At 35.8% G+C, this 26,463-nt stretch overlaps 1 protein-coding gene across 38 annotated transcripts in view; it reads left to right on the forward strand.

Annotated features, from left to right (window-relative positions):
• The window catches only part of PTPRD (protein tyrosine phosphatase receptor type D), a 2,309,829-nt gene that overhangs the window by 2,208,925 nt on the left and 74,441 nt on the right, over positions 1-26,463 (forward strand). For all 38 annotated transcript variants that reach the window (XM_054658683.2, XM_054658684.2, XM_054658676.2 and 35 more), the window contains one exon: positions 13,233-13,356. In XM_054658683.2, the coding sequence (XP_054514658.1) occupies positions 13,233-13,356 (124 nt within the window). The remainder of the gene's footprint in view (positions 1-13,232; positions 13,357-26,463) is intronic.

The following is a 26,463-nucleotide window of genomic DNA, read 5'->3' on the forward strand; positions in this document are numbered from 1 at the left end:
GAACTAAAGCTAGTTTTTGAAATTTCATTGTTAGTATATCTGTGTATTTGGATTACAGTTACTGTTTCAGCTTTTTCTTTGGACACAAGCTATAATTGTGAGCTTTCTGTTGTATTTTATTTAATGTCTACTGCATCCCCTTAGTATAAATATGCCTCTTTCACTGGCAGCCTACATTTTGATCTTGTAGCTGTCTCTCTCACAATAGTTAATAGAATACTTGAAAAGCTGATGGTAATACAGGATGACAACTGCTATACTTTTTCTGTGTTCAGACTCAGTAAACTATGGTTATGTAGTTAAGCAATGCAGTTCTTTGTTAATGACAGATTTATTGAAGACAAGCTTTCAGAAGCTTTCAGATTCTACTAGAAATCCTATTAAAGTGCTATCCATTAAACCATTAGAATAGTCATTAAAACTGTTAGTGTAGACTTGTTTTTCGTGAGTTATTGGTATCTCACCATTTTCAGTAGTTTCTGCCAATACAGCTCTACCCTTTGCTGCATTATGGCTATTCAGTTCTAAGGAATGAATGTGCATGAGCTTTCTCTCTTTTCCTGCAGAATTTATGGTGTGTGAGGGTTTTGGGGCAGCACTGTTGGGTGTGTAGAAACAAGGGAGAACTTGAGATGTGTCTTTTTGTTCCCAATTATTAAAGTAAAGATTATACTTAACATCCCACTCTTTTGGATTTGATAGGAGTCATGTTAGAATCTAACCATATATTATAGAAAGCTGTGGCTTGTCTTTCATTATCAAAAAATTTTGGCAATAACAACTGTGGGATGGATGCATCATTAAGCCAAAATTGGCAGAGGTATCTGGTGTTTAATCTATTTTCCTTACTGTCCGCAGTTTTTAAATAAGGAATTATGCTCCATGATAATAAATTTATAATTTACGTATCTATTAGAGTGTAGTAGTTAAGAGCTCTGTTTTCAAAGTCAGGAATCCCTGCATTTACATCCCAGTTCTCCTAATTTATGGACCACCAAGAGTGACTCATGGAAAGTATCTTAACCCCTCTATGCCTCAATTTCTTTATCTGTAATATGGAGATAACAATATCTAAGATACCTCTAAATTTGTTTTAAGAATTACATGAGATTCTGTAAGTAGTGATAATCCACCCCTCATTGTCATCATAATCCTCAAAATCAGAAGTAATTTAACCTGATTATTTCTCACTACCATTCTTTGGTGAGTTTAGAGTAAGACAGTCTAGTCTTGTGTTGGCCCTTCAGTATTCTTTCTTGGTCATAAATCTACACTGAAGTTACCTTCATGGACCCCAAAAGCCAGCTGAAAAATTTTCTATGGATTTCACAAAATCCCCTCCAGAGTGTTGAGTCCTACAGTCTGCTCCTTCTGCCTGTCACATGACAAGAGGAAGTCACATGTGCAGTTGTGAAAAGTATTCTGCAACTCTCTTTTTTCCCTCTTCCTGGAAAGTAGTTCAATGTTCATAAATGGAAAAATTAAAGAACATGGATAGTAAACATAAGGAAATAAATTAAAATAATTGTCATTTATCACAGCTCAGAGATAACTGCTGATAGCATTGGTGTATAACATTCTAGGTTTTTATATGTGTGTGTATTCATGTATGTATGCAGTGCATGTGTATACATATGTATACATTTTAACAAAAGTACTGTTTCATGTTTTTTCTTTAACAGTAAAAGTTTATCTTTCCACGTCACTAGATGCATAACAATTTTAATAGCTTCACACTTTTTCATATAATCTGCTATTATATTAAGGCTATTTCCAAGCTTTTCAAAGTTATTTTAAATGATTGTATACATGTGTTCAGGGGAAATATTTTTTTTTCACTTTCAAGGCTTTCTGACAGAGTTCAGTATCTGAAGTCTAACACCAGGAAATGGATGAATCAAAGACTGACTTCACAGGGGGGTGAATTGAGCCAGGTAGAGAAGGCAAAGTGATCCCAAGACAGGCTTCCAGACCTTGAGAATACCTTGATATGGTCACTTTACAACTTGCTTCTTAGTTCTAAAACTTGAGAGAGATCTGTTTTCTGGAAGCCTCACTTGCATTAGTTGTGTGGTCTTGGTGGCCATGTAATTAAGCTGTGACGTCTAAATGCTACCGTCATTCTGAGACGACCAGATTTTCATGGTCATCGTCATCCCTGGCTCTCCATTGTCTGCATGTCTGTGCCTTGCTTTCTCTCCTACTAACCGACACAGCATTTTTTTAGATGTGTTAATACACAGATTTTTAAAGGACATGTTAATTTATGTTTTACTGTTTAGATTATATTACATTTGAAGACACGTATCATGGTTGAATTGTGTAATACTCAAACAATAGAATAAGTCTATGGTTTTATTTCCAAAGCATTAAAAATTAAAAAAGAAATTATGACATAATTACATTTAATATTCCAATCACAGCCTTAAATATTATAAAATATTATAGGTGATATACAAGATTAAAAATCATGTCTATAGAATGAATTATCAGTTTGTAAAATTAGTTCGTTTACTTTGATCATAATTGAATACATATCCAATCACAATTGAATACATATCCAGCCAGCTTATGTACTGCACATTCCTTCCATCTCCAATGCTGTCTTAGAAGGAGGAAAAAGCAATTATCGGAAAGGGCTAAATTGTTGGTTTGTTAGAGAGCACAGTAAATGTGTGCTGAGAAACACATTCTCTGCTTTCTTCCTTTTTCTCTCTTCTGTGCAGCACCATAGTTAAGGTGAACAAGGGTGAATCATGGTAAGGTCAGCTACCTTCTCTCATTCTGGATTCAGTATCTCATCGCTGCATCAATAGTGTTAGATAATTGGAGATAGGTATTGCATTGCAGAAATTTCTCTTTACTTTTTCCCACCCACCTATCCATGTGATAGTTTGTAAGTGTACTTACTTTTTAGCAGAGACTGCCCCCTGTCTGTCTCTGTTTCTCTCTCTCTCTCTCTCTCTCTCCCCCCTCTCTCTCCCCCTCCCCCTCCCTCCCCATCCCTCTCTCCCTCCCTCCCTCCCTCCCTCTCTCCTGCTCCCCTGCACGCCTTCCCTCCCCATACATGTACATGCCTGACTGATGGTTATGACACTGTCATGAAGCTTGCCTAGATATAGATGTGAATATGAGGAAGTTAGGTAGAACCAGCTCTACCTTGGGGTGGCCATATAATTTCTTGCCTAAACTGGGATACTTTGAGAGTGAGAAAGGGTCCTATTAATAACTACGCTGGGACAGTAGGTGTAAACTGGGATGTAGGGACTACCTAACTCAAACTCAGCCTATTTTAGAGCTCTATTCTGGAATATTTATCCTTCCATCTGATCACATTCCTTCCATTCTCCCTATAACTCCCAACATAAGTGGCCTTGAGATCTTTGGGGAGCACAACTGTTCAAACAAACCAAAAAAACGAAAAAAAGTATTGTATTAAAATAGCCAACTAATTGTATAAACCCATACTGCTGTGCAGAAAATTGGGTAATACAGTTTAAACAGAAATGTCATTGGCAAGTAGCCATTATGTGTTACTTCCAAATATTAAGTACATATGTAAAAATTGGAAAACACGGTACAAAAGGCTGTCACAGGTGATAGCTTAGAATGAATTTCAGATGCACAAAAAGTCAAAGATGGCTTTTATGAATTGGGTTGTAGCCACTTGTGAGCTGGGAGCCATTCTGTTTATTTAAATTTTTTTTTTATGTCTCTGGTCTATTCCAATATATATTTGTTTCATCATCACACCTTTGGCGGAGAAATTTATTTAACTAGTTCTAAGGTACTAGGGTAAAAGTAATTGTTGCTGTATATCCTACCTGTAATGTATCTTAGCTATTCATTCCACAAATACATTTTAAAATTCACTGTATGCTAAATACAAAATATACAACATCAGATAAATCACAACCCCATAGCAGTGTCCTCAAGTGATTCCATTTTTTCCAGAGGTCTAATACATAAGATCATCAATGTACTGATTTTTTTTCTAATATTTAACTTAGAAGAGTCTCTAATTTTACAATATAAAACTAATATACATTTAAAAATACTAATCTTTGAGAGTAATCTTTTAGTTTAGAAAGATACTAAACTCTAAAATTCTAGATTGTGTTAATTTGTTCTAGCCTTTCTAGTTTTATCACATGTAAGAGACAAATATACTGACACTTTAGATTGTAAATACTTTCTAAGACACCTGAGCACCATGGATATAAGTATTAATGATCATCCTGTGTGACTTCTTTAATTAGAAGCCTATATTTAGTATGGTGTATTGCTACCTTACCTGCAAGGACTAATGATATTAGTGGCAAGGGGTTGTTGGTATATATACTGTGCCCAAAAGGCACATGTGGATAGTCATGTTTTTTAGTGAGATAGTTGTACTAAATACATTTGGTAGGAAATGGGGTACAAGAGTTTTTTAAGTGATTATTTGGGATTTTCTGAGTTCCGACAAAGACTGGGAGAAAGCATTACTCTTTCTTATTTCATTTTGGATGTAGAATTTTTATCTCTTTCTGAATCAGAAAATGAGATTTGAAATGCAGTGACTGAACATTAACAAAAGTTAATTTATGTTTCAATTTAGAAATTCATCTGTTCCCTCCACCTGCATCTGAAACTAAATATGGAAAAAGAAACAAAGACTTAATAAAGAAACTTTCTGTTAAATGACAAGCAAAGCAATGATGAAAGCCTAAAATACATGTATGTTTAGGATGCAAAGTAAAAATAATAGGAAGAAAAATCGTGTGTTTAAAATTAGGCTAGACATTTTCATATTTGATTAAAAGAATTACTGTTATCACTTAAGCTCAACTAATCCGACTTTTAAAAATGAAGATGATTTATCTTAACAATTTTCCTTATAGTGTTTCTTAAATGATGTTGTAATATCAGTCGCACAACAGTTGTGAAACCAAGCTATTCATTCATAATTTGGTTTTTCTTTTGAATCTACTTAGGTACTGAGTTTTCTGAGTGGTCAAGTTTCTATTATATGAAATGCAAAAAGTGAGAACCATATGCAGCTGTGCTCTTTTTTGTTGTCTCTGCCGGAAAAGTAAATCAGTTTTCAAATTACATAGATGGGCATGTTATATAGTAAGTAGGAGAGCAGAAATAGATTTATTTGTTAAATTGAGCAGTTGCCTCAGTTTTATACTTCAGTATCAAAAAAGGCACCGTTAGCATCAAGGAGAATGCAGATATTCCTTGGAGGCTAAGATAGTCTTCTATTAGGGATGTTCTTGTACAAGTCACAGGGTAGAGGCAAGAGAAGGCAAAACATCTAGCATTCTTTTAGTAATAACTGTGCATCAGGTACTTTTCGCTTAATACTTTGGGATCTATACAGATGTGTCAGCATTTTCAAAGAGCAGTGAGGAATTAATGCATTCATCTAGTTAATTTGGTGGCAAAAACTGGGACCTAGAAAGGATGCAGCTGTGAATTAATTCTTCCTAATTTACTAAAACACTAATTTACTAACACTGTAAATTAGTGTTTAATGCTGCACATTGATTGTATTTGCTAGATAATTTTGTCTGTTACCTGTACTCAATAATATTCTCTTTAATGTTGCCATACTCTTTAATGTTTCTAGGTGTGCACAACCTATTTTAATATTTTGTTTAATGAGATTGGGTCTTGCTGTGTTGCCCAGGCTGGACTCAAACTCCAGGGCTCAAGAAGTCTTCCTGCCTCAGCCTCCTGAGTAGAGTAGGTGGGATTACAGGCACATGCCACCTCACCAGGATCCTCTTTAATTATTAAATATCATACTCTATAAGTGATTTGCAGATCAAGTGACTTCTTCTTATAAATCATCGTAATTACATTTTACCAATTCAGTCAACATTGTCTATTTAAACAAAGCAGTTTCATAAATTTCTAATACATTTTCTTGCCCCAAACTGCCTGGAAATTCTTTAATAGTCTTTGCTTTTTCAAATAACATCAGAAATTCTAATCTGTGAATTGTATTTGTAAAGTGATTTCCAATGACACATTCTATTCTTAAGAACATCAACTGTATAGAATTCAAAGATGTGAAGAAATAAAAAAAGAACATCACCTATAAATCTGTCCATCTCTTTCTTATTATTCACTTTATCTGATGTAGGAGATAAATAGCTAAAAATGAAAACATGAGGATTAACACATATCGCTGATCTTATTCCTCTAGCACATTGTCTTTGGAAACTAGAAATGTCTTTCTTCTGCATTTAGTAATATTCAGGAAAATGTTTGGCATATTAAAAAGCCATGTATAGTGTTGGGTGTAGTGACTCACGCCTGTAACCTCAACACTTTGGGAAGCCAAGGCGGGTGGATCACTTAAGGTCATGAGTTCGAGACTAGCCTGGCCAACATGGCGAAACCCTGCCTCTACTAAAAATACAACAGTTAGCCAGGCATGGTGACACATGCCTGTAATCCCAGCTACTTGGGAGGCTGAGGCAGGAGAATTGCTTGAACCCGGGAGGCAGAGGTTGCAGTGAGCCAAGATCACGCCATTGCACTTCAGCCTGGACAGGCATGACCCTGCCACAAAAAAAGTAAAATAAAAATAAAAGATAAATTAAAAATTTTTAAAAAGTATATAGTAAAAAATCTAGTTATTTAAATCTTTAATCTTAAAGTTGTATGTTCTTTTTTGGATTCTTATTTGGAACGATCTCTCAAAAATAATCTTTTCTACAGTCACACACTAAAATAGTAAAACACCTTATCTGAATTCTAGAGAGTACCTCATGTTGGCCTACTGAGTTAAAAAGGGAATTAAGTATTTTTGGTTTTGTTGTTGTTTTTCATCATTTTTAATCCACGTTAGATTAAGATAATTCTAATATACTTCTGGGAATCAGTGGTTTCCTCAGTGAAATAAACTAATTCATCTTTAGTACTATGATATAATTTAGAATAAATTGTTTATCAAAAGTTTACCTCAGATATTTACTCACTTGCCATGGATGAATGATTTACTATGAGCATAGTTTATCCTTTTTGTTCCCTACATGTCAATTCTAATAATATATATTATTACTTTAAGTAATTTTCTATACGTATTTGTTATATAGTATGTTAGAGTCAAAATTTCAAATGCAACCATTAGACAACAGGTAAAGCTGATGCATTTTATCACTTATGTGAAGCCAGAATTTTAACTATGTACAAAAATATGTGACTGAAACACTTTTTGATGACTTCAATGAGTGTGGTGTATTTATACATTTTCTATGCCTTTTCTACTACTAAAGGTGGGGCACGCCCACATCCATTCATTTGTTAATACTGAGAGTCTTGAAAAATCTTTATTTCAATCCTTCACACTCTAATGTTGGCCTGGATGAGAGGTGCTCTTACAGAGAGAGACTCAGTAAGATTTGATAACTAATTGGACAAAGAGAGATAAGAGAAAATGAGGACACAAACCTGACACTAGGTTGACATTAATAGGAAAAGGGAACACAGAGCGAACAGACCCAAGTTACCTGACCGGCCAGAGCTAACCAGGGGCAGCCAGAAAGCTAACACCCTGTTCTCTGACTTCCAGATTTTGTTCACCACTAGACTTTCCACTCCTTCCTCACATTTCAGTTTCTAAAACATCATAGGATTCAACTGAACTCATGCTCTTCTCTTTGAAGAAAGTATTCATTATGCCAATTGCAGGCTTTTACTAATTGTGCAAAATATAGCCCTTCCCATCTATGCAAACATGGTCTTTTCCAAATGGGCATATATTAATTTACCATTTTCAAACAGAGAAGAGAGAGACAATGAATGAGAATTTTAAAAGGCATAATTGCAGAATACACAGTGAATGGTAGATTGCTCTTCTAAACCTCAGAAAGGACTTGAGAATATCTCAGAGCCAACCACACTAAGAACCAAATGAGCCTACTGAAGGGGAGATATGTGAAAAGATACTGTTTCTTTGGAAGTTAAGGGTCATTGAAAGTTCAATTCCCTGTAAAAAAAATGGTTAGTCTGACCCATGGTTTGACGAGTGAAGTAACTGGTCTATTCCTTCTATATAATTAAATTTTTGTTAGTTGTTTTAAAAACACACAAAAACAGGATGATCTTTTTTTGTGGTTTCTCTTTGATGAGTTTCTAAAGGGAATATTTTGAGGTTTTTCTCTTGGTGGGATGAGGGAAAGTGAAACACAGAGCAACTAGTATTGTATGGTGTTTTGCACATTTGAATTATGTTTTTCTTCTGGGTAAAAAGGTTGAATTTTGCAGAATGATTAAAGGACTTTGCTTTAAGATAATGACTTCAGCGTTATTGAAAAAGGTTACTCCCATATCAGGATATAATTTTACTTGGTGACTGTAATCTGATGTGCAAATTGATGATCACTCTCTTGTTTGGAGTTTAGAATTACAAATAGAGTTCAGCAGTACTACACAGATTGTTCCCAACCTTCTGTGCATTGTGTTTCAAGAGAATAGTCGAAAGGCAAGTGTGAAACCTTCAAGGAATCTTCTCCAGCTTAACTAGAGAGAAAGCATCTTATGGTGGCTGGGCCCTCAGCCTCCAGGGCCAGAATATGTGGACCCCCAGCCTGGCGTCTCTCCCTGCTAGCTGTTTGACCCTGAGAAAGTTATTTGTCTTATCTATACCTCAGTTTCCTCATCTACAGAACTGTAATCATAATGGCAACTACTTCTAGGGTCTTTGTGAAGATAAATGAGTTAGTATGTACAAAGCACAAAGAAAACATAGTAAATGTTATCTAAGTATTAGTTATAACTATTGGATATATTTATATTTTAATTCTGAATTTTTGTCGAGAATACAATGCAAACCTCTAATCCATCTGCTATAGCTTATTTTTTCAGTTACCTAGTTTGAGATAAACTTCTAGTTGATTAAATAAAAAGGATTAGAACTTTCAGACCATCAAGTTAAAGACTAAATAAATGCAGTGTTTTATATTAGCAAGTATCTGCTTGAGACTTTCCCGTTGTTCTTTAAATCACTCACAATAGGATTTTTTCTTCTATTGGGTCATTTTTTCTGAGTAAGCAAAGCCTTTGAGTTGAAGATCTGTTGTTAGCATTAGAAAGGTTTAGTCAAAAGCTGCGGTGGGGAGGAGGAGTCAAGTCCCCAGCGTGCAGGCAGGGAAGCAATGTAAAATGGTTCGGCATCTTGGTACAACTTTAGACGCTATATAGGGTTCATCCAATAGCTGTCTTTCAAGAGGCTTTTTGATTGGCTGGAGACACAAAAAATACGATGAAGTAGCATTTTTGTTTGTGAATTGTGTGATAATTTATGTATTTCGTATCATGTATAAAAGTGTATTAATCAATTTTACTTGAATAAATCTAGCTTGCTTTATTTCTAACTTGCAAAATTCTCCACAACGGAGACTGAAGAAAGCCTGGCCAGGATTTCAGCTTGGGAAGGTAAAACTTCAGATTGAGTGCTGGGAAGGCAAGGGTATCCCACGGAAGATTATTTGGGTGGACAGAGTTGAGTGGACATAACTATGAGTCAAGCTCAGGAAAACCAGACACTAACAGCAGCAGACCCAAAAGAAGGAATTGAGTCCATTAAGAACAAAGGTGCTTATTTCAAATTGTTTTGAATAATTAATATTTGGGTAACCTCAGCTTAGCTTTATAGTAAAAAAGATGCATGGTCAGGGTGGACTGACCAAAAATACAGGGTTGAAGTGAAAGTCAACTTTTACATTCCTCAGGGTCTACATTGCTCTTTCTTCATTTTGGCCATCTCACTCTTCCTTAAGAGGACAGCAGCAAGAGAAGCCTTAGAAGAGAGAGGCAAAGCAACTGTGTCTGTCACCAGCAATTAGGGTCTTACTCATTCATGATCTCTTTGTCTTATTAATATGGATAACTGAAATTTGATTTTCCTCAACCAGTTTTATGTATTTTTTGAAATATGAAAGATCTTAGTATACCTCACCAACTTTCAGTTGTTATTCTTTACTGAGTTTACTGCTGTCAGCATTCTGACAAGCTCCAAAAATAATGACCCGTGTTGTGTTTTGTTAAACGTTCAGTCAGACAGATAGATACAGATGGATGAGTGCTGTGTTGCACAGACAAGTCAGCATTATTTAATCAATGTTTGTTTGATCCGTGTAAAACGAGTATAAATGTAAGCGGCATCCCATCTGTTTTATCATCCATGTGAAGCCAACCTCATTTTTAAAACTTGATTTCTTATGTAATTGCCCCAGAATGACACAGGCTGATAAGTTGGGAAGAAATATCATTTGGATTGGTGAAATAAAGGATAGTGATGTGTAGGTGTGTTTCTTAAGTTGGGCTTCTTCCTTTTGCAGTGGCATTCTGGATAGTTAAGTAGTATCATGGCTTAGTCATTACCAGCTGTTAATTATCAGTTGAGCTTTGGAATCACGCAGACCTGGTTTGAGGGTAACTGTATGAATCTAGCTGTGTGAGCTTAGCCAAATTACGTTAAGTACCAAGTAGCACAGGGCCTGTCACGAAGTAGGCCCTCAGTAAGAATAATTAAATTAATCTTTCTTTACTTCAGTTTTCTCACCTGCCAAATGGAAAAAAAACAATACCTACCTTATAACAATTGTGAAAATCCAGCATAATTCTTCATATTAAAGCATAACGACCTAGCACGTATTTTTATAATTATCCTGTTATTTGTTGGTCTTCATCTCATGGGCCACACTTTGAACCTAAGCGTATTATCTAACATAGGTGGCACACAACTCATGTTTCTGTTACTCGTTTTTAAAGTCTTCAATGTAGTATCAAGTAAGTCCTACAGAAGGCTGAAAACATGTGGCAAGAGTGGAAATGGACATGAGTTAACAGTTTGTTTCAGTTAATAGATGCAATTTCATTGCTATAAGTAAATGCATGTCATCTTATACATCTGTGGGTGATCTTAGTCTAAGTAAAACAAGGATATCAGAGGGAGCACTGTACATATACCAGTGAGCTTAGTAGCTTCTTGGGATGTTTAAATGATGTGTAAGAAGCTTATGTATCCAATAATGTTCATCAGTATAAAGTGGAATAGCAGTGGTAGTTATAATTCCATGATCACATACTTAATCACTAAGCCATATGATAATGGGTGTTAAGTATGATAATTGTGGTATACTGTACAATGAGGTTTCCATAGTTTGTTCTCTAACTCTCATGTTATATAGAGGAATTACTCTATGATTTCTCTTTATGAACTTTTCTCAAAAACATTTATTCATCAATTCTATTCATTTGCTTAAATAACATCTGTTGGACCATTTACTGAGCCAGGTGTAGTGTAGATGCAAAGATGACGAAAGCTGCATAGGTAGGAATTTAGAATTTAGGCTGGAGGTCACACAGAGCCAGTGGAAGTTATTAAACAGGGAGCCAACCTGTCCAGAGCTATGCTTTAGAAAGACAACTTTGGCAGCAGTATGAAGACCGGATTGGAATAAGAGATTAGAGAAGGGATTTCAATCAGACAACAGATACCAATGTTCCGGATGTAGGAAGCAGCAATGAGATTGCAAATTTGAGAGATTTTTAAGGCAGGCCTTCATCACTGAGTGGAGCTGTTCTGTGTGGACATGGTTCAAGGTTGACTTGAAGGCTTCCACCAGGACATCTGAATGCTTCAATACCTTCGGCTCATAGCATGCTTGGAGATAATCAATTTCTGCAAGGGAGATGAAAAATTTCCCTGGAAGAGCAAACTAGAAAGTCCCTTAATTATATTAGTTTTCAGACTCTAAGGTATGGATAATTATTAATATTTTCCTGAATATTGCTCATTGATTGACTATTTTGTATATAGATTAACACAGGCTAAGAAAGGAAAACAGTTTAATAATCCTTAGTAAATTAGAGGCTGGAATCTATACTGCTGAGAATTTTAGAATGCTTGGACGCTATTCAAGACTACTAACAGACTTGACTTTTGACGCTTGTGAGTTTTACTGTTGTGCTGAATTCTGTGCCTTTTGACAGAAAGTGTGCACATCTTTAGTATTTTGATGCTGTTGGGGGTATGTTTTACTCCCAACTTCTACATATACACATAAAGGCATGAAAAATACCCAGCATCAAAAATAACTGCTTAAAATTCTGTTAACATAATAGAGTATATTAAAAAAAAAATTACCTGAGTATAAACCTGTTTTATCATTCTTGAAAACTTGATTTTGATCGTTTAAAATCATGTTTGTGTAATTAATGAACTTGTGTTTCCATATACCAATGAAATTATAAATCTTAAATGTTATCAGTAGCCTATGATGAAAGAAAAAATATTTTGATTTCCATAACGTTTCAGGAAATGAAGTCCCCTAGAGTTTTATGATCAAACCTGAATTTGGTCTTGAAATGATGATTCTACTTAGATATTTTTAAATTACATACTTTATATACCTGTTTGATATTTATTTTAGATTGTTGAATAATTTGGTTGAAATGTACCATCAAAGAAAGGGATAAAATCAGAAAAAAAAAACTAATGTTAAAATCAAGAATAAAAAGCCAACTATAAACATAATAACACATAATAATAAATAGAAAATATGTAATGATAAATAGAAAAACAATTTATATGCATTGGGTTGTATCTTATTCATCTGAGTATTAAATTAACTGACCTCCCTTCTTCACTGTTCGTGTTAACTATTTAAATTGTACAATTTGCCTTGTAATATTCGTCTTAGTGTGTTACAGAGAAACAGACAAAACCTTAAGTTGCCATTAAGTTGTGAACATGTAGATAAAGAATGAACAGTAAAGCCTGTGTCCATTGAAGCCAGTGAAAGACCAGTCAACTTAAAGACTCAGCTTAGGTCCAGATAGGAAAGAATAGGGAAGAATAATCAATATAAAATAAGGTTTACAGAACCGGAAGGAATATTGAACCAAGATGACTTGTAAACTACAGCAGCAGAGAGGGAAATGGAAAAGTAAAATTAAGAACCTGCCTTTCCAATATTAACAGAACATCTGTATTGATGTCTTTTTTCATTTGAATCAATGTTGGTGACTATCACTGTTTCTGCAGTGATTAATCATTTTTTGTTATGCTGGTTACATTAGTGTTCAGCTTCACAGTTAGGATCATCTTGATGAAGTATGGCTTCAGAATTTTCCTTTTAAATCATGTTTATTACATGTGATAAATGCCTATAATCTGGTGGTTTTCAGTATTGATTTTGTGTATATGTGTTGTTTTTCTTTTAAAGTCAATTGACCCTGGCCAGCAGTTCACATGGGAACATTCAAACTTGGAAGTAAACAAACCAAAGAATAGATACGCGAATGTAATCGCATATGATCATTCCCGGGTTCTCCTATCAGCTATAGAAGGTAAGGAAATGCAGACATCACTGATACCTTTATTTTCATGGATTTGAGTATGTGCATGAGAATATTGTTTTAGTGAGGTTATTAACCATCTCTGAAAGTAATTAAGATGGCTGTGCATGGTGGCTCACGCCTGTAATCCCAGCACTTTGGGAGGCTGAGGCGGGTGGATCGCCTGAGGTCAGGAGTTCGAGACCAGCCTGGCCAACATGCTGAAAACCCATCTCTACTGAGAATACAAAAACTAGCCGGGCATGGTGGTGGGCGCCTGTAATCCCAGCTACTCAGGACGCTGAGGCAGGAGAATCACTTGAACCCAGGAGGCGGGAGTTGCAGTGAGCCGAGATCGTGTCACTGTACTCCAGCCCCAGCCTGGGCAACAGAGTGAGACTCCATCTCAAAGGAAAAAAGAAAGTAATTAAGATTCAAACATAGCTTTTTCCTACTTTTTCTTTCTCACACAAATAAATTATACATAGGCCACAATATCCCTGACACCATATGACAGAAGTGCATCTCTCATTACCTTCTTGCCTTTACCCTAAAGATTTGATAATGTAGTTGATGTTTTATATGGGAAGCGAATTGAGGTTGCCCATTTTAGTGATGGTTTTTGGTTGTTATGAATGAACAGGTGATTGTCAGAAGAGGCCCATAAACTAAATGGTTATTTTAAAAGGGGAGAGGGGATTGTTTGCTTGTAAATAAATCTGGATATCCACTGGGGACTGTCTAAAATTTCAAAGTTGATAATGTGGTGATTAATATAAATTAAGTATGTTGGAAATGTCTAATTTATCTAATTTGTGGACTGCTTGGTAATCTGCCTCTTAGAATTGCAGTAAGGAGTGTGTTCCAGAGGGAATGATTGTTCCTAAAAGATGAGGGTTGCTCCTCAAATCTATCCAGCTTCATTAAGGATTCATGACGGATCATTTTTCCAATGATAAATCCCTTTTGTGTGGCATATTAAAACAACTAGAAGTTCATCTTCAACACACAGTATTTCATTAGTTACTCTGGCTACAGGAGCACATTGGATTGGAAAGTCCTTAGAAAATAGTTTAGGAGGCCACTTAAATCTGTCCCTCTAACAGTCAACCTGGGTCACCCTTGGCACATGCCATGTTCACCCTCATTAGTGCCCAGAAGAGTTTTATGGCCTCTTCATACTTGAAGGTTCACTGTTTACATTCTTAAAGATATTTCAGAAAACAAATAAATTATAGTAGCTTCAGACCCAGTTATTTTAAGGACTTTATAGTTGAAAGATGTTCATCTGTAGTTGTTCGAGTACCTTTCCCTGTTTTCTGCTTCCAAAATCTCTGCTGACCACCGCTTTATTTTATAACTCTGACCACATCTCCTACCTGCTTCCTCAACGTCCAAAATTTATTTGAAAGTGAAACTGTTTAAAAGCTTTCTCAGTAGGCACCATAGGCCATTAATACATTTGTTTCCAGTTTTTTTGGGAAGAAAAACTATCTTTCACCATTTGAACAATCCTATACCTGTGGCCCTCCTTACCTCAACATGGCATTGTTTTGCATAGATATAGTTTGTAAAATTCTCATAATAAATTTCCTTTGGATGGTGGAAAATACTATAATCCCTTTTCTAGGCACCCACAGATACTAAGTGTTCAAGAGTTAGCCTTTTTCCACACTGAAAACAATTATTTAAATTTATTAAAATTTTACCAATACTAGATCAGGCATAATAATGTCAAATGGGTAATCGCTTCTTTTCAAATTCTGTTTAAAAACTGTAATTAACATATGTGGATGATTACCTTACATTTATCTCTATGTTTTCCATTTTAAAGTGTGAAAAAATACAGGTTTTTTTGTGGGGGGTCTCAAGTCTCTTAAATCATCTCCATAATAAATGAAAAACTAAACTGAGTCACAAATAGCAGAGAGAAATCTTTTTTTCCATTAGCAAAAGCAAGGTAAATTATTGAAATAAAATAAATGAATGTAAGTTGAGAATCTATCTGGCATGATCTCGCCTGGGGAACTTGTCAGTCTGCCTCTGCTGTATTGTAGCATTGTTTCCACTAAGAATTAGGTCATTCAATAACTACCACTTCCCTGTACTTTTGCTCACTTTGTCATTATTTTTCTTAACCTGTTATTTTCCACATCTTTAAAGTATGTTGAGGGATAAAAAATATATCTCCTTGTATCTTTATTCTGATGGTTGAAAACTATGCACATTTCGTTCCTATGCTGGTTTTATATTATAAAAGCAAAAGCACTTGAATCACACGAAAACCTGTCTTTTTATAGTGCTGTGTTCACAAATACACCCTAAATCTAGAGCTGACCTAACATGTTAAGTGTTATGCAAAAGGTTAGAAGCATTTAATTGAAGTTTATGAGCTATAGAGAACTTTCATCTAAATTACAACCGTGAACGGCATTTTATCTTAAACTAAGCGCTAACCAGCAGGTATTCATGAGGGCAGTCAATCATCCTGTATCTTAAACACGGAAGAGAAAATACTGGCAACTGGAACCACAGAACCACTAACTGAGGCTTCTCCTCTAAAGACAGCTTTGATAATACAGGGCCAGCTTTTAGTATATTGAAATATTAAGTGACTTCATGCACAATTTATAAAACTTAATGTGCTTGTTTTGTGTTCCAACCAGTGTTACTAACTTAAGTGACTTTGGCTGAGAGTTTTAATTTGGGTGTTTTTGTTCTATTCTCTCAGTGGTGCTAGTTACTCCTTACATTATTTTGCAAAGTGATCTGACAGACATTAGAACAACAAAAACTGGAAGTGGCCGCAGTGATTGATGTTGTCTTTATATTTGTTTAGTAGAGCAAGTGTATATCCTACTTCCACTGAGAGAATAACAGGGAAAAATTAAAAGAATCAGGAATTGTGTGTGGGCAGTAATGTGCTTATTGAACTTTTTGAAACTAGTGACACTTGGTGACATCTTTCCAAATCACAGTCATTTTATTTAGGCTAGGAAAAATGCAGAATAAATTCAAAAGAGTCCTAATTACAAAATGGTTTCAATTGTTTAATTATAGGGTAAGCAGTATGGAAACAGAATTGAATTTTTGACAAATCCAATTACCATTGGCATCCCCTCTATGTTTAAGCAGTTCTTAAGAGAAAATAGTAATTCCTGAAGAAGAGGGCAATAGGATTTATTGTAATGAGTTAAGATAAATATTTTCTACAAAAAACTCGCTAGTATGATGGTACGCGCCTGTAGTCCCAGCTACTCAGGAGGCTGAGGTGGGAGGGTTGCTTGAGCCTGGGAGGTGGAGTTTGCAGTGAGCTGAGATTGTCCCACTGCACTCCAGCTTGGGCAACAGAACCAGACCCCATCTGGAAAAAAAAAAAAAAAGAAAAGGTAAATATTTTCAAATAAAGACCAAATGGAAGCTAATACTTGGATATTGGAAGCTAATACTTGGATGTGCATAAACAGAATATATAATATTATGCTTAAACTTGTAGAATCCAAAGTTGTTCAGAAAGTATATTTTTATTAGGAAAAGACAATGGACAAACCAAAAGATGAAGAACAAGGAAATCTGAGGTTGGGTCACTAACTAGCTAGGTTACCTTGACTTCTCTGAATATCAGTTTTCTTAGTGGTAATCTCTTTCATTTCTGACTTCTAAGAGTTATCTCTATGTAGTTTCCTTATCCGTTGTTTTATTGGCTGTACACAACAGTCTAATGAAGCGGCAGTGTAAGTATTTTACTGGATATATAGGTATTCACATTTATAGATGAGAAAACTGAAGCTCAGACAGGATTGGCCCAGAGTCACACAGTCACACAGAATATAAATAATATAACTCGCTAGAATCCAGCTCTTCTGATTCCTGGTCTGGGTCTTCCACTTTCCCACATCACTCATAACACTTTGCTACCGATGCAGGGTGTGACAGTGTCTTAAGTCACTTAGCATGGGTGGAAAAGCTCAGTCTTATCTTTTTGCCTAAAAATCTGTTTTATCTTTTGGCATTAGCCTTATGGATAACATAAATATTAGGTTTTAGAACTTCATTTCCTATTTCCTATCTCATTTCCTATTTTATGGCATGACTAACCTGAGGCAAGGACACAATATGGGAATCATCAAATGCATCATTCAAGTGGACCAGAGTCGTAAGATTGCAGAACAAATGTCAAGTACTTGTAAACCTAATGATAATACAGGTGATCTGCTTACCTTAAATATTGTTGTATGTATCTTTAATTTCTTATTGACCAAGGAGTATCAATTAGTGGCAGGTTATTTATTATAATGCCTTGTAATTCGCAAAAATTAATTATTGCAGTTGTGGATAAAAAAGAGGTTGTTGTTCTAAAGTATAATTAATCTTCACTGCTGCCAGTACTGTTTCCATTAGTAGGATTATAATTAACATTTTGTTTTAAAAGCCATATTGACATGGATTTTTAGAAAAGTGTTAGCCAAGTCTAAATATAAAGCAAAATTAAAATTCTGCTTTTCAATTCAACAACAAAGACAAGACATTATAATAGATACGATTATCTGGTTATCTATTACATGTCGAGCACTATGTTATGGAGGCCCAACCCCAAAAGCTAGTTGTCATGATCTGAATTTACAGATGAGGAAATGGAAGCATTTAAAAAGTCAGCAAACTTAAGTATGATCAATAGCTAATAAGTGACAAATTCAAAATACTAATACATGTCAGTCTCAAGGCAGCTGTTCTTCCCATTAGTCTACGCAGGCCCAGAGCGGCTTTTGAAATCATAATAGCCCTGCCTGTGTACATCAAACCTAATTCAAAACTGTTGCCTTTTTGGCTGGGAAGATTGTGTAAGAATTTTCAAATACACATTTTGAAACACTTATGATAGAAATCTTAGAACTAGAGATCTTCAGTTGTGTTCTTAGACTCCAAGTCAAAATGAATTTTTCCAAAGAATAAATGACACAGAAATGATTTTCAGGTGTGTTTTTTTTGTTTGTTTAATCTCACGTTTTAAGGTATATTGGGAAGTATACTGAATAAAGAGACAGAAAACCGAAAACTAAATTTCAGTTTAAACAACAATGTGACCTTGAGCATTTCACTTAATGCAGTTAACATTCAGTCTTTGGGGAAGCTGGATCCTTTTGATAATTTCACGAACATTTAAACCCCACTTGAAAACATAGAGCACTTACATACTTTATTTGTACACTAATTTCAGAAAGTTCATGCATATACAATCTCTTTGCAAGCCCATTCTCCAGTTTAGGAAGAACCTATGACTTAGTGTCTTTCGTTGTTTTCTTATAAAACAAGGATGTGTAAGACCATTTCTACCATCATCTCCAGAATTCTGAACATTGATTCTAAATCCTGAGATCAAAAGATAAGTAGGCAAATAAATATTAAATCTTAGACGGTATGAGATGATTAGCTTCTTCAAGGAAAAAAAAAAAAAAAGCTAGTGGGCTTATTCTAAATAGGATTATTGGCTACTATGTGACTCTCACCAAAACAGATTTAAATGGTTTTATCCATGAGAGGGTTAGAAGTGATGAAGAATAAACCTAGTATGTAATATGCATTCTTTAACACTAGTGCTTATTAATCTGATTTTTTTTTAAAAAGCTTAGTAAAATAGGGATCCATGTCTTAGTCCATTTGTGCTGCTATAACAAAATACCACAGACTGGGTAATTTATAAACCATACAAATTTATTCCTCGTAGTTCTAGAGTCTGGGAAGTCTAAGATCAAGGTGCCAGCAGCCTTGCTTTCTGGTGAGGGCCCAGTCTGTCCACTTCCAAGATGGTGCCCTGTTTTGCTGCATCCCCTGAGGGAAAGAATGCTGTGTCCTTACATGGCCAAAACGATAGAAAATGGGCAAACTTAATCTTTCAAGCTTTTTTATAAGGATCCTAATCCCACCCATGAGGGCTCTGCCCTGATGACTTAAGCATTTCCTAAGTCCTCACCTCTCAATACTATCACATTGGTGATTAAGTTTAACATATGAATTTAGGGGAACACATTCTGATCAGAGCAGTGTGTTATTTTTTTCTTACAGAAAGGGTCATATATTTAAAGTTCCAAAAGATAAATATATTTATTCACTTCATCTCTTTAATAAGTAAAAGTAAGTACCTTCTTAGGAGGGCCTGTATGCTGCTCAGGAACCTCTTTCCTGATAACACATCCTAAGCTCTGCTTGCTTCTGCAGAGCTTGCCTTGGACAAGTTGCTGAGCCTTGCTTTCCTCATCTGTATAATGGGATTATTAATAGTACCTACTTCCTACAATTACTAGGAGGATTAAATAAACTAACATATGTAAAGCACCTAGAAGAGTGCCTGGCACCAAGAAAATACATAATAAATATTGGGAATTGTTAAGATTATCTTTAGTGTTATGCATTTTATTACTACTACAGATAGGTCCTTTTAAGTGCAGACAAAATTTCTTTGATATGTGATCTATGGAAAAATTAATATCCAAATGAGAAAGCTGCATATATTTGAAGTACTCTGTAATACAAAAGAAAACACTGGTGCTTGATAAATGGAAACCAGACCCATAAGAGCATTACAGATTTCAACAGGGGCAAGAATCTATTCTTTTAAATGGAAATTCAAATATATATCATCTGCTGTTTGATTTGCAAAACAGGAGCAATTCAAAAAAATCCAAGCATAAATAATATAGATGATGTTACAATAACTTGATTATTTGTGAGATGGGCAATTTAGCACCTTTAAGATGAGAAAGCTGCTCACATGGAATCACCACCTCTAAGATAAATCCAGTTAAAAATAAATAAATAAAGACAAGAAACTACTGCTATTCCTTCTGTAATGTTATCCACCATTTGCCACCACACTAGTGCTCTAGGTTTCAGTTGTGTCTTAGCCTCTCTTCTGCAGAGTGTTCTGTGGGTAAGTCTATAGCAATTCATTTGAAACAGCTGTGAGCACATGCTAACGTATTCTCCAATTTCACATGGTACCCATGCTGTAAAATATCTTTTTCTTTTCTTTTTTTGGGCAAGGGGCATATCTGGTAACTGGATGTATTTTCAATAAGTAAAACAAAACCAAAAAAACCTAGGAAAATATGTTAATACAGTCTATCCAACATTTTCTAATGGAATGTTAGTTATAGTGAATATAAATGTTCCATGTGAAGTTCTAACATCAAAACAATTACAATTATTTCACCCAATAAAGAAGTCCTTTGATAGTTGCTGTGTGCTCCTTCCCATATTACCTCAATAAATATGATCCCTTTTTCTCCCTCCGGATTTCTCTCCCTCTCTTTCCCAGTCACTAGTGAATAGTTTGTTGGCACCTCATGTTTGTTTTACCTTGCTCTTGAAATTCTATTTAAGGTACTAAAGGAAATTTGTTAGAATGTATATCCCATCCCTTAAAAAACTCATTTAAAAAAAATAAATCCTGTCCAATTATTGGTTGAGTTCATTTTTCTCACACTCTTCAGAGCATAAATCATTGATTTAGGCTGATAACATGGTTTCTGCAGCATTTTCAGTTTTTCTATTTTTCAAGTTAATTGTTTACAACTGTGATGAAGTTTAATCATTTTATTTCATGGTACTTTTTAAAAAAAAACGTAAAAGCATTTCCTTTTTTTGAGTAGCAGTGAATAGACAAATTTTTATAGCTTAATTTGTTTTAAATAGAAAGGTAGATAGCACTTAGCCTGGGAAACCTGGAGCAGTTTCACAGGTTGCTTGCAGTCTTTCTAAGAGCTGTCTAATTAGAGCTGTGTAAATGGCATCTTTCTCTTACATGTAGCCAAGCAAGTGCTGTTATATCTGTTATTCCCTGGCTCCTACCTTAGACTATACCTGCTGATGTTTCTTACCCGGAAAAGAGAAAAAGCATTTTTAAGGGCTGGCTGGTTGTGTTGTTTTTTACTTTACTCTTGTTCTCAGAAAGCTAATCGAAGTGTAAAATCAGAAAGCTCTGGGAGTGAGTTTATTTTTATCTCTATTGTCTTTAGTTCATTGGATTTTTTTGTTTTTTTTTAATTGTACATCTATGCAGCTTACTCTAATGAATCTACACTTCATTACTCTGAGGCCATAGATAAACCTACATCATCTATGGTTCTGTTTTTAGAATATAGATACAGGTAGCAGATTGCTGGGAAATTGTAAAAGAATTATTTTTATCCTGTCTGATAATTTTTCTTAAAGTAGAAGCTAGAAAGGGGCCTTCCAGATTTGGAATTACTTTTTATCAGTAGGGCATTAAGAATAAGCAGACTTTTTCCATTTTTACATCAATCATAATAGTAACTAAAATCCATATGACATTTTGGAAATTTCAGATGTATTGATTCATTTAATTCTCACAGAGGTGTTGGTTCCAGGACTTTTTGATTATGATATTCATATTAGTGATGAGGAGACTGAGCATCTGAGTGTTTCCTACACATAGAGCTTCTGTAGTCATGTCTCATGCTTGATTGTTGACTACTTCATTGCTTGATGAACCTCTATAATAATTGCCTCCTTATTAGTATAAAGCTTATTGGACCACAACTCCATGATGTGGCTGAAAGTTAAGCTTCAGTGGCCTAAGGTCTACTGTATTTTAAGGCAAGTTGCTGTCTAACCAAAAAGCATGCCCCTCTATCACAGGTGCTGATAATTCGCCAACTCATGTTGCTGATCTTGCAATGTATTCAAAGATAGTTCAATCAGCCGTCTACTTTCCTGTGTCCATTCTCAAAACTCAGCCTCCTCAGCAGTGTGGGGGTATGGAAAATCAAGTAGAGGAAGACATACAATAATGAGGAGTTGCAGGTTGGGTTCAAATACTCTGAACATCATCTGTTTCTCCATTAGCTCACTGTGGGGTTGAGCTACGACGCCCACAGAACAGGCATGCTTTAAAAAAAAAAAAAAAAATTCTATGTGTTTTGTAGAAACTTGGAAAGACTGCAGCTATACCAGGGGATACCCTGGCAAACAATAGACTGTGTCTTTGCAATAAATGTTTGCTTTATTTGGTATGTTGCAGAAAGAATCCTTCATGTCACCAGGTCTGATACAGCCATGTGTGGCTGTCATTGAACAGGTGAAGGGTCGGGGGAAAGGCCTGTGTCCTTTAGAATTTAATCAATTTACTTGTAAATTTTTATTAGATTTTGCTTTCCTATTTCCTGTTTTCTAGTTTTTCTGGAGACTGCAAAGTAAACATTTTTGCCACATTGTTGTAAAATTGCAATCTAGGTCTTAACCTATATTAACAGCAATATAGTGTTATGCTTTTTCGTTTGTGCGTTGGAGTAGACGAGGGGACATTAACAAATGAAAGGTAGCTTTTGTGCTCTGTCGGGTCTTGAGTACTTCTGTCTTACAACAAAGAACAAACTTGTTTGCCAAAAAGCAGTTTCTTTTTGACACAGTCCTTACTTCATTAGGGATTTATAGAACTTAAAGAAAATAAAAGTACCTGGGATTTGAAGCCAAATTGTGAGTTGGAGCAGGGTAAGACGCTCAGCTGAACATCCATCTCCATCTCTGTAGTGCAGCCGCATCCACTGGAGCCACGGTGGGATTCTGCCTTCCCTCCAAGGCTGCCTCTTAGTTATTCTCACCCCCTAAAGTCCAAGGAGAGCTTCTTTCCATGGACAGACCACCTAGTACCACTACTTCCTCTTGTTTTTTGTTTATTTTTTGCCCCGTCAGGTTCCAATCAAGATGTGAAGTAGCAGCCTCAGTGAAAAATCTCATCTCAGCACATCAAAGGTAGAAGCAATAGGAATCAGCTTGAAAGAGCATCAGAGTGCGTTCCTACCTAATCTGAGAGACACAAAGCCTCTATTTATCTTAAAATAACTTCACAGAGATTTCTGAGTCCAAGAAGGTTAAGAATAGCACAGACAGACACCTTATTTTAGAACTCAAAAGGACTGGAGGGCATCAGTTTGTCCAACACATCTTGTTTAGCAAATAAACAATTACAGTTTTGGGCAAGTTGAGTAACTGGCCAAAGATCACAGAGTAAACTACCAGCAGCCCTAGACAGGAGTCCAGGTTTCCTGGTCAGTTTCTCTAAATTCTTAGCAAGTGCTTGCTATTGTCCCAAGACTTTAAAATGCACACGTGACTTTACCTACAGTGTAATGTGATGCAAAATTATGATCATTCCCCTTAGGATTACTTGATTTCACAAAATAATTCATGTATTATTTTGCATCCTGCTTTTTCACTTAATGTCAGGACTTAAGGCTTTATCATAAACCCCTCATCATTGTAAACACCCCTTCAACAAGAGACATCTTTTCAAATCGAATTATCTTCTGGCCCCAAAAATCAAATCCATAGCAAGTTGGGTGTTTGTTTGCTTTTTTTTTTCTTCTTGGTGGTTTTAAAAAATCCACATGGCCCCATTATTCAAAGTCTGTATCCAGGCTCATTTTTCCACTGAAAACTGTAACTAGCAATCAACAGCAAATAAAATGAGAGCCTAAAACTTGCCTAATTCTGTTCAAATAGCTGTTTGCTATGGCTTGTTGTGCATGAAAAACAACAGAAGCACAGCTCTACCAATCATTCACCTCATCACAATCTCTGTCGGCTTTACAGGCTTGTGTTTACAGCCAGGTTTAGTTAGCCCAGAACACAAAGACCCAGTATAAAGCATGTAAGTAACATTTTTAAATGCCACAAGAAAGAACAGTTCATTAACTGAGGAAATACACTTTAACCCAGGAATGGAGCATATTGGTATAATATGAAGTTAGAGGGTCTAGCCTTAGGTTTCTCAAGTGTAAGATTAGAAGGCTAAACAATTATTTATGGGGTTACAACTATTGACATCACTGTTATTAATTAGAGAATGCACATGAAACAATGCATGAGAAATCATGAAAACCCACTCAGTTTTATAAATGCAGTAGAGCCATGGACTCCTAGGAAAGAACCAGTCTTAGAGGTAAGCTGTTCTTGAACAAAGACACTAAGACCAACTGACTCCAAGAGAGTTCCTGCAGCAGGGCCAATGTGTTCTAAAATTTTGCTTATGAGGAGCAGAAGGCAAACATCTTTGTCATGTTCCTCCTGTTTTAACAACTCCTTCACCAACCAAAAAACAAACAAACAGGAAACCCAAAAAACAAATCAAGCACTGTTATTCTAGTATTGGAGGAAGGTCTCCTTGACTCCAAGAATGAAAAGCAATCACCTAATTTATAGTAATTCTATACTCTTTCAGTACTACATTTCAAGTTACATTTCCATCCTTCATAACCCCAAAGGGATTAAGTTAATTCTCACACACTTCTCTTGGATTAGAAGTGCACTCTGATTAATGTTGCATTAGCAGAAGCAAATCATTTTTTGGAAAAGGCAGGGAATTGAAAATTAAATAAACAAATATGCACTACTTAGAGAAAGTCACCCCCAAAAAGTGGAAGAATGTTAGATCCAGCCTCCCAGCAGAAACATCCTAATCAAGAACTACTGAAGAAGCATTTCATGGCACCAAAACATTTGGAAAGCAGCATATTGTTTATTTTCACAGTGTTGGTTGAAAAGTCTTTCTAAATATGTCACATTAAAAACCAGAGTCTCATCTACTTGAAATGGACTGCTGATTAACTTTAGCTTCCAATCTGGGGTTAATATTTTTAGGACACACCACCATCCTTTCTAAAATTTTTTCTCCTTCGTCTTTCTGCACAGTGTGTTACATTGGGTTTTATGAATACAGGACTCATTAGATCTTAGAGCTTCTGGAGAACATAGCCATCTCTCTTATCTCCACATTTGCAGAGGATCTGTGAGAGAGAACTTACCTGAAATGTCTTTTCACCAGAGTGCGTAAAGAGATTTGCCAGAAGGAGGCTTTCATTCCATGTACTACCTTCTTACAAATAGGTATCAAACTATAAGAGGAATCTTAGCATTATTTTCAGGACATAAAGCATTGGCTTAATAATTTGCTCTACCAGGTATTCCATTTTGTTTTCAATTACGTATTTTTCAAAATATTAATTATTTATCTTTTATTGAGACAGAGTCTTGCTCTGTCGCCCAGGGTGAAGCGTGGTGGTGCAATTATGGCTCACTGCAGCCTTGACTTCCTGGACTCAAATGATCCTCCTACCTCAGGCTCCCAGGTAGCTGGGACTACAGGCGTGCATGACCACATCCAGCCAAGTTTTTAGTGTTTTGTAGAGACAGGGTCTCTTTGCCATGTTGCCCAGACTTGTCATGTGCTATTCTCAATAAATCTTCCTGCCTCAGCCTCCCCAAAGTGTTGGAATTACAGGCATGAGCCACCACGCCAGCCTAATTTTTTATTTTTATTTTTTTGTAGAGACAGGGTCTCACCATGTTGCTCAGACTGGCTCAAACTCCTGGGCTCAAGTGATCCTCCTGCCTCAGCCTCTCAAAATGTTGGGATTATAGGCATGAATTACTACACTTTGCCCAATTCCTAAATTCTTAAAGCATTTAGTGATAGTATTGATTCCTGGTGCCTAGTAGTCTTCAGGCAACATTTTTGTATTCTTATCCTGGGAAGTGCCATCATTATTCGGTAGCAGCCTACCCGCTCCTTGTTAAACAAAAAGAATTTATTATTCAAACTTGAGCAGTATGCAAAAAACCCCAATTCATTACATAATAACTGATTAACATTTTTACCCAAAGAGCGTTGGATGGGTCTGATTCCCTGTCTTTAGGAATGATTCTCCTGTGCATCTTCTCCATCCTCAGATGCATTGTTCAGACACATTTGCTTTCCTTGATAAGGGGGGAAGTGGCACAGGGCCCAGGTGATGAATCTTCTGAGTCATTTAGCCCAGATTTCTCCATTCTGAGTTTTCTTAGAAAAAAGTTTTCTGTATATTGGCGGCTGAGTGAGGCCCTTAGCCAGAATCCTTTTTATCAATTCTTTAATGTTGCTAACTGCTAAATTAAAGTTTTGAAAGTAGGTTTTTCCTGTTAGATGGATTCCTTCTTGACTCAGAACCAAATCCTATGGATACGTAAGATGTGTGCACGTCCCAGTGTTTGTAACCTGAGAATTTTATTTAAACCGTCATTTGAATCTACAGTAATCTGGTGTTGGGGAGGAATAGGATCTTT

Source organism: Pan troglodytes, chromosome 11 (assembly GCF_028858775.2).
Source record: "Pan troglodytes isolate AG18354 chromosome 11, NHGRI_mPanTro3-v2.0_pri, whole genome shotgun sequence".
Classification (NCBI taxonomy): Eukaryota; Metazoa; Chordata; class Mammalia; order Primates; family Hominidae; genus Pan; species Pan troglodytes.